We start from the raw sequence: 17,341 nt of genomic DNA on the forward strand, positions 1-17,341 counted from the left end.
TAGTTGAAAGTAAAAGATGTTTTAAAAGTAATGTGGTAAACTTATGTAGTCACCAAAAATAAAAGTCACCAATATGTATCTACTTTTATATATTAAGAATAGATAGATAAGAATAGATAGATAGATAGATTGTCGCTTTTTCTTTTTTTTTTTCCTTTTTTTAAAAAGGCGAGGTCGTGGTTTTTCATTTAATCTTTGGAGTTGAATTTCATTATATCCGGATTCTTTCTATGGATTCATTATGCGCGCAACTGTTAAAAACAACAAAATATACAATGCTATAAATAAAACGATTTGGTGGATATCATATTAAGGTAAATGATCGTAATTCCTCTCACTGTCAATACCATTAGTATTCTATTGAACTCAATAGCCTATAAATAAAGGATACGGGTGACACTGGTGGTTACGCTTTCTGATTGAAATTTTCTCTTTTTACTTTCCTACTCTTCTCATCTCTTACCGTAATATTCATATTATACAACACTTTGTATGCAGCCACCATAACTTTGTATGCAGCCACCATACCTCTATTGTAAATTCCTTTTATCCATAATTTTGCTTCATCCAAAACTAGATATCTCAAGAAAACAATCTTGTCTATGTCTCAATGTACAATACAGAAGTATGATAAGCACAAAATGATTTTCGTACCTGTTAGTAGTCATTCTGGCTTTTAGTCGTCCTTTTGTCAGGGTTGATACATGAACATCGTTTATGTATTTGCACAATTCTTCTTCTTGCACCATCATCTATTTCCGTTGGATGGGTCAGTGATAGGAAACAAAGGATGTTTCATCCTCTAGATTGAATATTTTGAAGTTGTTTCCTGTATGGCCTCATCCATTGGCAACTTTCAGATTAGTAAGTTTAAATAGCTCAAGAATGAAATAATATCATGGGTAGGATATAAGGTAGTTTTACCCAACAAATCATCCTCTCGGGGGAGGTTGGAAATAGGGATGCTGCAATGCCTCATCAACGCTTATCCGGTCCTCCTACAATTTTAACACCATTAGATACAGTAGAACCCAAAAAAAAGGTTAAAACATTCTCAGGGTAGTAAATAATCATAATAAAGAAAAGAATGCTTCATTCTCATCTTATTAGCAATAGTAGCATGATAGGCTTCTACTCCTATCATAAAGAGTTCATAGAAGAGCTTAGTACCACTCGAAACAGGCACCTGGACTTAAATGTTGAGAATAAGGTAACGACAATTTAAACACTTTTGATAGATCGGGGTGAGATGTGATACAATCCTTTCCATCATATAGTGAAACATCACCCTTAACCTTATCAATTGAAAACAAAATTGAGAGGATCTGTTTTCTTTTGACGGTAATTAAAAAGAAGTGATTGCTATGGTGTCTAACTTACTAAAAAAAGTTAAAAATTAATATTTAATTTAAAAAGTATCAAAATAAATAATTTTTAAAAATTTAAAACTTGCTACAAAAAATAAGTTAAGCAAAATTTAAACACTAACTCATAGGTACTATAGAATTGGCCTTAAAAAAGATCACAAAAGTAAAAGAAGCAAACTTAATCAAAATACTCACTGGGTCCCACTGTAACAGATGGCGCACTAACCGCAACGCCCAGATATTTGAAAAACTGAAAGGATTAGAAAACATTATGACGAGAAGAAAACAATTTCATCATGAGAGAAGACTAGACAGTAGACATTGGTCTTGTTTGTTTGTGCTTCGGGGATAAAAGAAATATTGTTACATTTACAAAAATAAGTATTTATTTTATTTTTTGAGTTCTTTGCTTGTTCTTAAATAAAAGAACAGAAGCAGGAAAATAAGCAGTTTTTCTCTAGGTTCTAAAAATCGATCAGTAACTAAATATATAATTAAAATATTATACATTTCATTTTTTAAAAAATTGTTATGTAAAATATATATTTAGTCATGACCATAATTGTAATTTTATACAAAAAGTTACTTATTATATATTTCTCAAATCCAAATAGCTTAACTGCTTCTGATATTAATAAAAAATGCTTTATATTTATATCAAAATACAAAATATTTTTCTGCTATTTCTGAAACACTTATCTCAACGAGACCATTATAAAATAAAATGATAAAATATAAGCCTCAAAAGAAATCAAGCTAACCCTATTTTAAGAGGATCTCGGCTCTTTATTTGATGAGAAAAGAATTCTTCCGAGCATTTCCAAGATGCAGGTGAAACGCCAGCCTACATGACCAATCCAATAATTTGATCGGTGCAACAAAAATGTTATGTGTAGACTAAAATCAGCTTCCATTCTTGTATAAATATTATAAATATATGTACTATTTCTCACATTTTGAACGTGTATTTTGTATTCTAACATATATTCTATATGAATGACTAATTTGGTAGCTATTTTTTTGTGTACCCTTAGTATCGTTGATTATGTCGGAGAGTTGGAAGACATCGTCTTTCCAACAATAATAAAATTGGAAAGAATCATATAGAGAACTTCATTTAAAGGTCCATCTTCCCTAGGGAAATGAAATTCTAATTTCATCCATGTAACTATCCGCCACCTAATAAAACAAGACTTAATTGTGATTATCATTTATCATTGTCGTCTTCATGGTCTATGGATTTATAAGCAAACCAAGTTCTCTGTTCAATTGTTTTCTTTTGTTTTTCTTTTGGTCCACAACAAAGATATTCCCCATGGGTGGGATAGCTGGCCTGGAATTTTAAGGTTTTCCATGCCCAAGGTTAGAATCGGATCCTCCACACTTGGTTAAGGGAGGATAACCAGATGAGCCTTTTTCACTCAACCACATCCCCTGGGTTTTAAGCAGACCATTTCTGTTAGTGAATAGTTTGTGCATTTTTCTATGTGCTTTTCTTATATATATATATAAGAAGTAAGATCTTGGTAGAAGAAACATGGCCTAATATGACCGGAAATTAAATCGTGTGTTTATTCCTTAAGTGAAAATCAGAGGTTGAGATTCTATAGAGACTCTCCAGCTGTAGTTAGTTAGTAAGCTCTGGAATAAACTAGCACAAGATACATATTCAAATTCTTAACACTGAAAAATGAACATGAAATCAAAAGTCTCCAAGGTAGTATAAGATTTCGTATATATGCTATCTGAGTCCAAGTACATGCTATCAAAGCCTATGTACTAAGCCGAGATGCAGGTTTAATCTCCACTTATTTTTTTCCTTAACTTATGGGGAAACCAAAAGATGGATACTTTTCTTGTTATATGAATGAAATACAAAAATGTTAGCCTATGTTGGATAGTAATCTAACCTGGTTAGCTGTGTGATACTTTTTTGAGGAACTTCTGGATATCTCAGGGATTAAGATACACAATTCCATGAATGATCTGAGTCTGTAAACGCATTAATAAAAGAAAGAGTTACAATATAGAGTCGAGAGATTCAAAAGAATAAATGAATATTTAATTCCTTCAGGAGCAACCTATTACATAAGAGCAAATACTAAAGTCCTATGTTTAAGCCATTAATTATATTTTGGAACCCACCCCCAATGCATGAAAAAACTTCAAAGATATAGGTATGACAAATGATTTGAGGAAACTGTACGAACCTTTTAGTTGTCAGACAAAACTAGGCCTATTAAAAACTTGTGAAGACTTTTTTGGAGCAAATTCCTGAGAGGTTTTAACAATAAATACCTAAGACATGTTCCCAATATACAAAAATGCAAAGAGCGAGTTTCCCAAATGGCTAAAAACATTTCAAAGAAAAATGAAAAGTTGTTTAGCTCAAACCAAAGCAGAAGGCAACTCTACAAACAGACAACCATCTAAAGGGAGATCATTCATTTTGAATTTGCCACTTCCCATTAATATAAATTTGCATCTTTTGTGCATAACAGGAAAGAAAAGAAAAAAAAAAGAAAAAAAAGCGACAGGTAACCTATCAAAGAGGGTCATTTGAAATCATGGTTACTACAAAAGGTTAGGACATAAGACATAGGACTACAGTCTTAACAATCACTTACTTGTAAGCCAGCTCCTTCACACCCTCATTCCAGCCGTCAAGATGCTGGTCCAAAAGAGTTTGTGTTAAAGCATCGATCTGGAAAACATTTGGTGTCCCTAAGACCAACTCTAACATTACAACACCAACACTCCACATGTCATATCTGTGATAGAAGAAAGGTTGAATCAATAGCCGAAGGAAGTAGTGCATAAATTTGTCAAATTAAGAAGCATCCATCCTTTGAAAAATGATCAAATGAAATGAAGATGCATGTGGACGTTCCTCTTAAAGAAGAAAGCTTTGAATAAAAGATGTTGCCTTCATGCAAAACATGACATACTTCAAAGTTGAGCTTGTTGGGCCTTGATACCACGTAGCATTTAGCAAAGCTTCAGGAGGTGTATACTCATAAGTTTGTTCAGCCCTGAAGAAACACAGGCTATATTTAGCACAATCACAAAATTATATAAGCAATAATCAGTATGCAGAGAGAGAAGTGAGATACCTAGAAGGCCCAGTTGAACCATATAAATGCTTCAATGTGAATTCATCAATTCCACTGCCAAAGTCTATAACACGCCTGAATCAGAAAAAGGGAATCAAAATCATTACGCAAAACCAATAAATCAAGGAGAAATAGACAAGCGCCCAAATAGTTGGATATCGAAATCAAATTTAGAGATAAGCACTAAGCAAGTCTTCTTGCCACTGCAGCTAATCAAACGACCCTAATAATTATTGATTAGCAAAATTGTTAGTGAGAGAACAGACATTTGAGCATATCAAACCATCTCCAAGTGGCCTTAAATACTTATATTTACATTTGCTGAAATGTCGGTCAGACAGCCAGTCAGCCACCAAACATACCTTATTCTGGGATCAGGTGAACGGTAAATATGCATCTAAATGTATAGAATTGAAATGATCACAACATTAGTAACGCAATGGAAAAAGATCTAATTCTTCCAAAGCCAAAGAGAATCAAGAAGACATAAGCTTAACTTGCATTAGGTTGGTAACAGAGTTAGAGAAGCTAGAAGATCAGTCTTCCAGTTCTCAGCCACTTAAAAGAGAATTATCACAATGAATTAGTGCATTGTTCGCAAATAGCAGAGCTGTAGAACTTAAGCTTCTTGAAATTTATGATAAATATGTGATTTACCATTGCTGTCCAACCAACTATAAATTGTGGTGGAAAGAGAAAGAAGGGCTGACATATAAATTTAAATATCATACATTACAAAGTGAACTTCAATAGCCAAGAAGTGTTTGAGATATACCAAAAATATGACAGAAGTAAAGATCAGGCAAGACTTTATCATTCTGTTGGACACTAAAAACTACGGTTAAAGTGCACAATATTGCTTAAACATTAATTGATCCAATCATATTATAAACTTAATTAACTAGACAAATCTGAAGTCCATGCATTATAGCATATAGAGTAAAAATGTTTCCTATCATTTAAGAAAGAAAGCGGTCAAAATAAAAGCAGAGTACTAAAATTGAAGAAAGATACTTTACTGTACATTTTGGTGGAGAAACTATTTAGTTTAGTCGGTATATCTTTCAAACATCTTCCAGTCTCCTGATCTTCAAAGCATATCACCATATTTTCTTCCAAAAATCAAATGACCCAAGTCAGATTTTACAGAGAAACAAAATTTTCAATTTAACACTGCATAACAATAAAAACAAAATTCAAATATGTACATAAAAGATGGCATGCTTGTATGGACTATGAAAAATGGGCAAACAGAGGCATTGTGATTACGATTAATTACCAATCAGACACTAAAGAGATCCTCCAAGTTTGAGATGAAATTTGTTCCAATTTTCCCAGATATGATTTGAGCTTAATTTTTGAGGGAAAAAAGGAATGAAACAAAATGCAGATACACGAATTACAAAGAGTAGATCTATTGTACAGTAAGAGCTTAGTTTACCGTAAAAGGATAAAAGCTGAACAAAAGAAGCCACTTAAAACAATCATACATGCTGCTTAAAAAGTATCGACTTCCAATTTAACAGTGAAAAACTAATTGGTATTATTTAGATTCATATCTAAATTAACACAAAAAATACTTCAGCACAACAAATTAACCCCATACTTACCAGGTTTAATGTCCCTGTGTGTAATATTGCGATCGTGACATGATTTCAGCGCCAGAAACTGAGGAAACAAATAACAAAATAAGAAAATCTGACGAGATTTCAACATAGCCAGAGAAACAGAACATGCCCACCTTTTTTGTGTTGACAACAAAAAGAAAATTTATAAAAAAAAAAAAAGCAACACACACCACCAAAACATTAAAAAAAGAAAAAGAAAAAGAAAAAGAAAGAGGAAGAAGAAGATATGGAGATATTCAAATATGTAGCCTCCAAAGCTTTCCACAATTGAGCAATAAATGGTGTGACCATATGACCAAAGTAGGAGCACCATAAATATTTTTGAAATTGAGAACTGTATACTTCTGAATAAAAAACCGATTTTTCATATTAACCACAAATTTCACACCTGAAAACATATAGTGCAGGGGTTTATTATAATATAACCACAAGAAAAAGAAAAATGCATGTGTCAGAATAAGGAAAAGTTAATAGTTCAACAAAGATATATAATATGCTAAAATATTTCTGCAAAAAATTGAAAAGCATACTAACAAGACTGATCTTGCTCTTGTATTACTTTTGCATTCTTTTCTTCTTTTGTTTATTCTTTTGTTCTCTCCCAAAAACAATTTATTTGTCCACATTCTGTGTTTATACAAATCACTTATGCCAAAAGACCAAAATAGCAAATTAACAAAAATAGTAATAGCAGAGAATAAACATCTTTGTTTTGTCCTTGTCAGGGTAAAAGAGTTGTGTAGTATCTATTAAGATTTTGTAGTGTATTTTAAATGCCAGTATAAACCATAAAGGCTGCTAATAAAACAAAACCCCCTTGGAACCCACATTAATGACATACCAGCTGCCAGATAAGGTTGCGCATTTCCTCTTGCCCTTCTTCTGTTGTTTTCAACCAATGCCACCACTTCGATGGACGCAGTATTTGGACATGTTTTACTTGCTCAGTCTTTTCTTTCTCAGCAGTATCATATGGATCTTCCACAGTATGCAAAAGTTTAGACAACGATACGCCTTCAAAACTGAATACAAGCCAAATTTCATTGGACCGAGATTCAAAAGACTCCACATATCTTACAATATGGTTCAAGCCTTCTTCATATACAGATCTTTTTGACCTGTTTGAAAATGTATTCTCAAACCCAAATTGTGATGTTTCCAAGAGACAGTTTGGTTTTTCAGCTGATAGCAGATCTTCAAAGCTTGAGGAGGCATTTAAAAAAGTTTCTCCAAAATATTTCTCCCTCAGGCCACTTAAGTAAACAGCAGACCCTCTCTCTACCTGTTTAGTACATCTACATGTTATTTGTGTTACATGCTTACAACGTGTAATTATACAAAAATGCCTCTTTAAAATAAAATATTGCACAGGTCAAAGTTGGAAAGATAAAAAGCTTCACAGTGGATATCCAATCTGACATAAAAATAAACAAGTCTCCTTATAAACAAAAACTAGTGTGGAAACAACTTCTAATTTCAGAAACTGATTACTCATTGGACAGTGCAGACTTCATTAAGACTAGAAGAAACCAACTTTACTTCGAGTGGAAATATTTATTTTATCCCAAGGTCTTTTTGACTTATGATGGGTACAAATTAGAGCATGGGGGCTGGAAGGAGATAAATGTAGGCTACAGATAAGAAAGGACAAAGTTCAATTGATGTGCCATGAGAGAGTTTCACTTAAAATAAGTAGAAAAGGAGGAAAGCAAAGAAGGATGGGGCATTAGGTGGGATTCAATGGGAAAACAAAAATAAAATAGAGACTAAGTGAGAGAAGTCACAAGGTATTGAACACACACAATAACTGACTGTACAGAAATCACAATTAGGAGATAATAATATAATATTTCTTTTTCAGTTTTATTTAGATATAATTGCAGAGAGAAATGAATTGACCTATAACACGATCCAAAGCATAAAATATAAGTTCAAGAGGAACAAAAATCATCAACTACAAGAGTTAAGTAAGCATCTGCCTCTCAGGCTAAATAATCAACAGAGCAATAAAGAATGCATATGATATGATAGAACTGGGCTTAATTGAGCAGAAAAAGAAAGTATATCTTGTTATTACTAATCCATAAGCAGTGACAACGGAATTCTCAAGAGATCCCATGCTCCTCAACAACATCACCACCAGCAAAGCCTTATCCCAATAAGTGGGGTTAGCTACATGGATCAAACAACGTAATTGCACCCTATTGTGTATCATGTCTGAACTCAGCCCATACATGCTTAGAAGATTCCTTACTCTTTGGAGATCTGAAATTTCTATCTAATCAGTAGATACCCTCTTCCTCCCTAAAATTGTGTTCTACACATTTCATATTTCTAAATACAAAGGCCCGTGCATTTCAAATTGCTGAATACAGAGGACCACCAATCATTACCAGCTACCTATCAGCATATTGACAACTAAAGAGATCATAATGCATTCAAACCATCAAAACGGGTGATTTTTTGCTTCAAGTTATTACCATTATACGCTTCAAAATGTACAGAGTATAGTTAGTGGAAGCATCCTGGAAATCATTGGTGTTTGAGCTGTCGTTTCTATTATTGTCATTGTTGCTCATTTCTGCAGCATTAATCCCTTCATTACAATTCCAATGAAAAGCTAACCATACTTCACCATATGATCCACGACCGAAACTCTTCTTTAGTTTGTACCTAAGCACAATATGCAAATTGGCTAAATTGTCAGACTAAAAAAAAACACTTCATAGCTCAAAGAACCAAATTTGCACAAAAACAAATGCTCTAACTTTCCACCATAAGAACACAATGGTAATCATATGATAATACAGACCTTTCTTATAAAATTAAAACAAAGGGGATTCTCAAAACTGTATGAATATATAAAGTAACTCTTCCATTAGAAATGAATCCCCCTAATCTTTTACTAGGAACTATTTTGGCTTCTACATGTGTCAATACACTGGGATCCAAAGCAGATTTACCTTGATTCAGGCATTGAATAACCAGAGGATCCATTATGTGAACCAGTATCATGTAAAGGAATTGATTCAAGAAGACCAATAAAATTTGCAAATGCTTCAGGATTTATGCATTGTTCCTTAGATTCATTAACAGTCGGACCAAGTTGTAAGCAGAAGTTTTGGTTATCATACAAATATACTGGACCATTTACTGCAGAAAAAAAAGGAAAGAACCAAACAGTATTTGAGTGTCTATAGATAAACTGAAACTTGATAGCAATCATAATAGGCTGACAAAAAAGTGCACCACTATGATATGATTAAGGAATATGACATGGTTGCTTACCAGAATGTTGATGTGTATCTGGTACAGGCTGAGGTAGTTCATATAAATAATCTTCCCAGTCAGTACTTTTGGTAGGCTGCTTAGAGTCCACAAGTTCATCAAGATTTTCAGACAAATAAAAACATCCAAAATCTCCATGTTTCACTTCAACCTATCATAAAAAAAATGAAGACATACGTAGTCATTTAGATTAACTTTGATCATATGGAATTTTATTTTAAATTGAATGAATGATTACTTATAGATCGTAGTGAATTCTATTTCAAATTGAAGCAACTTTCAACCAACTTTACTTATAGATTAGCCTTGTATACATAATAATACAAAAACAAAAAATAAGAAAGAAAAAAGTCGAACACAAAAGAGCAAGAAATTGGTAATCAAACTCTACATAAACAATACCTAATTTTCTCCTCCTTTTTTTCGATTGAAAAATAAAACCTTAATTAGGCTAAGGTAAAGAAATGTAATTTTCTTGTCTAAGTAGGAAGGTGCAAACCTTCCCACTCACTTCATCCCAATAATATAATAAAAATGATATCAATTAACATGAGAATACACCTCTATCTTTCTTTGCTGCTAAAATGTTAAGTACCTAAAGAAAGTGAGAAACCACACCTTAAAAGCTAGCTGTTAAAGGAGAAGAACCCACTCTCCTTAAATACAAGCATCCCATACTCCCCGATGTGGGGCTTTGGGCACCCCATAATACCCAAGTCCCTAACATAAAATTACAGCCCGGTCTAAGCTTCAATTTCTCAATTTCCTGTTTCCTTGGAAAAATCAGTTTGCAATTCTTGTATCATGATTTCAAGTTTTCCAGTAAAGCAGGTTGGTCCTCTTCAGACAATTTTAAACATATAAATCAGTCCAATGACAGTAAATTTTGTATGCCAAGATTTCTCTTCCAATGCAAAAAAGTTAACAGATCCACAACTGACTCAAAACACATTTTTGAAGCACATTTTTCAAGATTACGGCATGAGAGTCCACTAATTAGCACACACAAACAATCATCCTGTAAGATGTTTAAACAATATCAATCTGCTCACAAGAATCAATTCATTCATTATTCCATCCGGCAACTTATACGAGAAAGACAAATTAAATATGGAAGAAAATAAAAAATAGTAAATTTCCATGGTGTCAGCCATACCAATATACGCTTAAACTTGGTATCCACCGCATGAGGATGCCTCAAGTGCATTACATCAGATATGACGTCATTAGCTGAACAAGATCCAAAATAAAATTAGCTGATACGCATCAGTTCCAGGAGTACAAGTTGCCTACCTAAAGGCATAACCAAATCAACCGATGTCATAACCAATCAAATTTGTTCTATAAGTTTCTGAGTATATACCATGGCAACTTTGATTTTTATTAAACAAGGGATACTCACAATGCACACCAAAATTATTTACAACTTAATCTAAGTAGAACAACCACGTCTAGCCAATGAATATGTGTTAGTATATGCTACAACAAGCCACAGATTTCTTTTACATTTGTATATCACATAACATGAAGATAATTTGAACAAACAGAAGGAATGAGTTGTGGCACGAAGTATCATTATTTGAATTAAAAATATATACCTAAACTTCTTGAAGCAAGTTCCTGCAATGCAAGCAGAGGATAATCAGCATCCCTCTTCTCAATATAGCTTCTCCTAAGCGAGTTTGCAGAAACTTTGGCAGATTCCAGAGGAACAACAATGGCGGCCACATTATCCGTACTGGCATGCTCATCTTCTCAAAAACACCATCGGATGCAGCCACTAAATAGCTATCATTGGCAGTCAGAGGCTGCCAATCAGTCACTTCTGGCACAGATATAACACCGTACCTGTTGGCAATTTCATCAAGAAATGCATCAGAATTTCAAAATATATCTCTAGACAGTACAGATACCAATTACTTTAAGATCTAACAACAACCCATTTGTGATTTTAGTTTAGTACTTTATCTCTAAAGATTGGAATTAGCATGTACTGAGGCCAAGTTTACCCTTACTATTTTTGTTGAAAGTTTTAACACAAAGGGCAAGTCTACCCTTACCGAGAAGTCAGGACACATTCTGATTTTAAATTTTTGGGATAAAAGATTAACAATTTAATTATGAACGAGCAACCAAAGTTATTTCTATGCAAGATTGGGGTTCATGTAAAAAGGATTTCCACTAAACCTACCTTTTAAAGAATACATCACCAATTGCCCGTGTAATAGCCAGCTGGCCATTTACACGAGGCACTCCCCCCCAATTTATAACTTGCCCACCAGCTGCTTCCACCCGAATCCTTTCATCATCTCTGTCTGGGTGATGATCACTGGTCAATTCTTTTACAGCAAAATGAGTCAGTCCATGGGAGGAAGCTAACTTATACTTTTCACGATTCCACACAGCAACAGAACCATCAAGCTCTTTCTGCCTATATTGCTTCAGTAATAAGTCTACAAATCATAAGAAAGCAAAATTAATTCTATTCATATTTCCATAAAACAAAAAAGTTAAGCTTGTTGCTTTATCATAATAAGTGCACCCATCATTTTTCAACTCTATAAAAGAACAATAGAATAACAAAGAATATCCTATATTTCTATTTATGCTTTTAAAAACTTCCATCTTGGACTTGCAAGTTTGGCTACATTTCCCTAATCTTTCTCACCTTTGGCCTCTCTAGGAGACTGAAAATTTTCAGAGCACAAGAAAGCCTTAGAATCTCCAATATTGGCAACTAAAATGTTATCATCTGCCATCAATATAATGATTGCCGTAGACCCTGAATGAAGACTATTTCTGAAGGCTTCCTTCATAGTTCAATTGAAAGATGTCAATATGAGAACAAAGATCATATAAAACTTTTACAACTGAACATGAAGTAAATTTTACCTCAGAAAATTTTGCATCAATATCATGGATAGCTCTCAATAATGCTTCCTTCAAAATTTCCAAGTGAAAAGAATCATCAAAATTTGCAGAAAATGTATTTTGGAACCTGGAAAAATAATCTAATTGAGATAAACATAATCATACAAATGCGAGGAATAAAACAAATTTGTATATAATATCTGAAGCCCTTATAGCATGCTTGGTTTAGCATTTAAAACTCCAAAACCATGGTTTGAGCAAAACCAACATAAGACATTTTCTGAACAAACCACAATATGGCCTTCCATTAGAGAAAACAAACCAATTGTAAAGCCAAGCCAAAGTAAGCAGCAGAATGAACACTCTAAAACTCATTTATAACAGACAGATGCTTGTTGTAAGTCCTTCAAAGGAAACATCATCATTCATGTAACTTTGACATTCATTTCATTGTAGAAACCAACCCTTCTCCAAAACGATGATGAGCAAAGCATAACAAACTACAAACTTGATTCTCAAATCAATAGGACTAACTATACTATTAGTGTGCATCTGGATTAGCTGATTTAGCATTCCAAACAACTTATAATCCAAATAATGCTAAGAGAACATCTAAACACAGAAGCATGCACTTAGCAAACATTAGCTTTCAAGACAAATATGAAATATTATTTGATTAATAATAAAAATCAGCTTTAATAGACAAATAATGTTAATAAATTATTATTGATTTTCACAAATAAACAAATAAATAAAGATAAATTAAAGGTACTATAGGAAGTAGGTACCTTTCAAAATGCAGCTCATGCCAACCTAGAATCTCCTTCCACCTACGCATCATGTTCAAACGATTGTGCTCTCTCTGGTGATGCACTGCTCCCCTTGTTTTTGATATAACAGAAAAAGCTGCATCAAGTAAAAAATAGGTGTGCAATACAAAATACTCCATCAGAAGCTTTGACGCCATTTCACTAGCTTCAGCACCATTGTGCCCGTCAAAAACTGCCACGAGTCCCACCGCAACCTCCCTGATCCCATCCGCATCTGGTTCAACCACCACCATGTAATGAGTATAATTATACTTAGCTCAATTACTGTAAATAGCATTAGATATTAGATAATATTAAAATAGTATAAATATGACATACGAATTGTAATAATAATAAGCCAATAAGTGAAATGTGAAATGTATTTAGGATTTGGAAATCTTTTCTCTCTGAATTATCTCTCTTCTCTATCCCAAATTCCCAATTATGATTCTACATTCACCCTAATTCTCGAAATTACAATAGTTCAATCAATACCATTACAAACCAAATCAAAAGAAAGAAAAAATCGCAGCCAACACTTCGAATTAAAGCTTCTCTGGAAACACAACAAACTTTCAACCATCGAATTAAATAAAATAGCGTCCCACATTCATTGCCATAAATTCTTACTTCTTCCTGGAGACAATGCTGGAAAATTTTAATCCATGGTTTTAAACCATACATTACATCCTTTGGGTGCGGCTCTTCCCCGAACCCTGCGTTAAGGCGGGGTTTTTTTTTTTGTGCAATCACAAACACAATTGCATGTTGTGATCTCCGCAGTCACTTAGCAGCAGCAATTGTGGCAGCATCAGCTGCAGTTTTTCTGGAATTACAATAATCCCAATGCAACAGTAACTGCAATTCCAATTGAAGATTTTTTCTAGAAACACACTTATTGCCTTGAATTGTTACTTCTTAGTAGTTTTGAATTGCTAATGACAACATCAATGCTACTGTTATTACATGCAAATGTAATTTGCTACTATTGTGGACTCCACAATCGATCGCGGCTGCATTTGCTGCGGCATTTCCTTTAATTTCAATCATTGCAACTGCAGTTGCAATTGCGGCTTGCAACTCAGGTGCAGCTTTTTTTTCCCGAAATTTCAATCTCAACAAACAATCGCAATTGCAAATTAAAATAACAACTGTGAAGAAGCCGTTAGGAATCGGCGTTACCGGGAAACGGAATCCGGAGATCGAGGACGCAGAGAGTGCGGTCCTCCTGGGAGGAACGGCTGCCCTGGAGCATGGCGGACTGGCAACGCGGCGTCGCATGAGGCGGAGATCGGCGACTACGGTGGTAATCGGAATCGTCGTCTTCACCTTGGCCTTCGGGAAGCTTCCATCGGGGACATTTCGGGGATTTAAAGACCGCGGGAGCACCGCCGTTTCTGTAAACCGTCAAGCAGGTGGAAGACTCTCCGCGAACGCAAGGGATTTTGATTATGGAAAGAAGAATAAGAAACCCTAAGAAGGAAACGAAGAGAAGCGATGATTGTAGTGGAGCGTGAAGCATGTTTTAAGTGTAATGAAAAATTGAAGTGTAGTTTATTGCCATTGAAGTGTTGCTAAGTTAGTTTCTGCAAGTTTCATTGCTTGTTGCTTCCGAGTTCCGATATCCTAATGTTTGTTGGTTCTACGCGCCAAATATCTTCCCTCAGATACTAAATACAACTATGAGTTAAACTCAAAATGGTTTCAAGATTGGCAATGTGCACTAAAATGTTATGACATTTTACTTATATCAATTAAGTATTTGAGATCGACAAAAATGTATCATATTAGTCTTATATTTATTTTTTATTAACAACGTAATGATATAGTGTAATGACGTAGGCTGTTAGTGACACATGTCACCTCATAATTTGGCCACGTATAATGGTATAATGATGTGGTAACCAATGACACATAATATACTAATGTAGTTAGTTGTATCACGTGTCACAATGCTATTTGACCACGTATTCATTTGTGCCATGTGCCGCAACAGTATTTTTCTACGTGTTGTTTATTATGTAATCATCATTGCAGATGCACTAAATTAATCTCTTACTTTATATTAAGTGACTCATTTTAATCCTCGAAATTGAATGTTGTGCCTAAATTAGTCATTTTATTAGTTTTTTCTCTTTTTTTTTATAAATTCAAAATTCTCAATATCTTTAAATACATTAATTTCAATTCTATTTTTTCACATATTATTCAAATACAAGTACTTTTATAAAATACTTTTTCTCTTGCGATACCCCTAACCACAGTATTGGAATTGACGTGAAGACATTTCAAGCATCCTAACTATCATCTCCGACCTCTTTCAGTGCTTTTATAAAATATTTTTTTCTTACAGATACCCCTAACTGCCGTCTTGGAGTTGACGTGAAGGCATTTCAAGCGCCCTCACTACCATCTCCGACCTCTTTCGTCTAGACTGAAAAGATCGAAGATGGTAGTGAGGGTGCTTTAAGTATCTTCAGTCTAGCCCATTTACACACAATGGAAACGTGCATTTCATAAGAACCACAAAAATGTTTATTTTAATTATCGATTTCTTATTAAAAATACATGTTTTTTGATGAAAAATGTGTCTAATTAATCATATAATTTTTTTTTATAATAACATACTTATATATTATAAAATTTACCAATGTTAGATTATTATAAAAAATTATATAATTAAAACTAAAATCTTAAAAATTTGTATAAAAACACTTGTATTTAAACGACATATGAAAAAATAAAATTGAAATTAGTGTATCCAAGATTTTGAAAATTTTAAATTAAAAAAAAACAGAAAAAACTAATGGAGGGACTAGTTTAGTACACGACATTCAATTTCAGGGACTAGAATGAATCACTTAATGTAAAGTGAGGGACTAATTTGGTGCATCTACAATGATGACATAATAGACAACACGTGGACGAATACTGTTGCGACACATGGCACAAATGAACATGTGGCCAAATAGTATTGTGACACGTGGCACAACTATCCACATCAGCATGCCACGTGCCACTTGTCACCACATCATCATACCATTAGACGTGGCCAAACCATGGAATGACACGTGTCACTAACAACCCACGTCATCAAGCTATGTCATCACGTCGTTAATGAAAAATGAATCAAAGGCTACTAACATAGTGCAAACTTTTGTCAATTTCAAGGATGTAACTAGTGCAATTGAAATTTTAGGGATGTTTTTAGTGCTCGATGCCAATCTTAGTAACCATTTAGGAGTTTAACTCATACAATTATACTAGTTTGAAAGCAAGTTGCAGTTCCTTCTTTGGACTTTGAAAAATCTAGATCCTTTAAATTTTCACTTCAAAAAAATAAAGTATAATTTGTATAAATATAATAAATAGTAAAAACTTATATTTTATTTCTAAAGTAAAATCTAAGATTAAAAAGATTTAAATTTAAATTAAAGTATAATCCATAATGTCATTTTTATTTGAGTATCAATAATATTACAAATTTAATTTTGATGACTAACAGTGTAAAGTATTTTTTATAGTTGTACAATTATATTCGTTCTTTTAAATGACTATTCATATGATTAATGTAAAAGATAATTATTTTTAATAATATGACATTATGTAATTAGATACATCTATAAAATTATTTTACATTCACAGTACATCAAAATTAAATTCTAATTTTAATAGAAAGATCATACCCGTCAAAGAAAAACAAAGAACATATAGGAGAGAGAGATGAGAGAGAGCGAGAGAGAGAGAGAGAGAGAGCGAAAGGGGGTGGGAAACACTGGGAAGGGTAGAACTAGGCATATTAGTAGAGATCCGAGGATTTGGAATCAAGAAGAGTACTGTCGTTTGAAAAATGAATCATTTTCCATTTTTGTAGATTATCTTCCTGAAGATATATCAAAGAGGGAGTTGTACCACCTCTTCAACTGGACTGGACGTATAAATGATATTTATCTCTTACAAAAATAAAAAACAATAATTTGTACGTTTTTACGTTCATTCGATATACAACAAGAGGTGGGGCTATGAAGGTTACTGCGGAGATGAATAGAATGAGGTTACAAGGGAATGTTGTTTCAGTAAAAGAAGTTAGGTATCGACGTACGAATGAAATGGATAATAGGAACCGACATAATGAGGCGGGTGACGTCCAGAAATTTGTTAAGCTTCAATCTCAACAGGAGGAAAGCCGCAGGTTTCCAAAGAAGAATGTGAAAGAGATGAGACAAAATGGATAAAAAAAAAAAGAAGATCCACATGGCAATGGT

At 33.6% G+C, this 17,341-nt stretch overlaps 1 protein-coding gene across 1 annotated transcript; it reads right to left on the reverse strand.

Annotated features, from left to right (window-relative positions):
• Window positions 1-302: 302 nt before the first annotated feature.
• Window positions 303-14,706, reverse strand: LOC107473490 (uncharacterized). Its single transcript, XM_052257415.1, is given in 22 exon segments — window positions 303-829; window positions 925-998; window positions 1,563-1,617; window positions 2,129-2,211; window positions 3,278-3,359; window positions 3,995-4,138; window positions 4,316-4,399; window positions 4,481-4,555; window positions 5,505-5,592; window positions 6,091-6,148; window positions 6,950-7,390; window positions 8,589-8,781; window positions 9,072-9,261; window positions 9,397-9,547; window positions 10,553-10,626; window positions 10,995-11,136; window positions 11,139-11,244; window positions 11,588-11,849; window positions 12,065-12,206; window positions 12,289-12,394; window positions 13,056-13,311; window positions 14,259-14,706. Coding segments are annotated over 21 exon segments (3,138 nt in total). The 5' UTR covers window positions 14,599-14,706; the 3' UTR covers window positions 303-829; window positions 925-932.
• Between the last annotated feature and the right edge of the window lie 2,635 nt (window positions 14,707-17,341).

The sequence above is a fragment of the Arachis duranensis genome, chromosome 2 (genome assembly GCF_000817695.3).
Source record: "Arachis duranensis cultivar V14167 chromosome 2, aradu.V14167.gnm2.J7QH, whole genome shotgun sequence".
In the NCBI taxonomy this organism is placed as follows: domain Eukaryota; kingdom Viridiplantae; phylum Streptophyta; class Magnoliopsida; order Fabales; family Fabaceae; genus Arachis; species Arachis duranensis.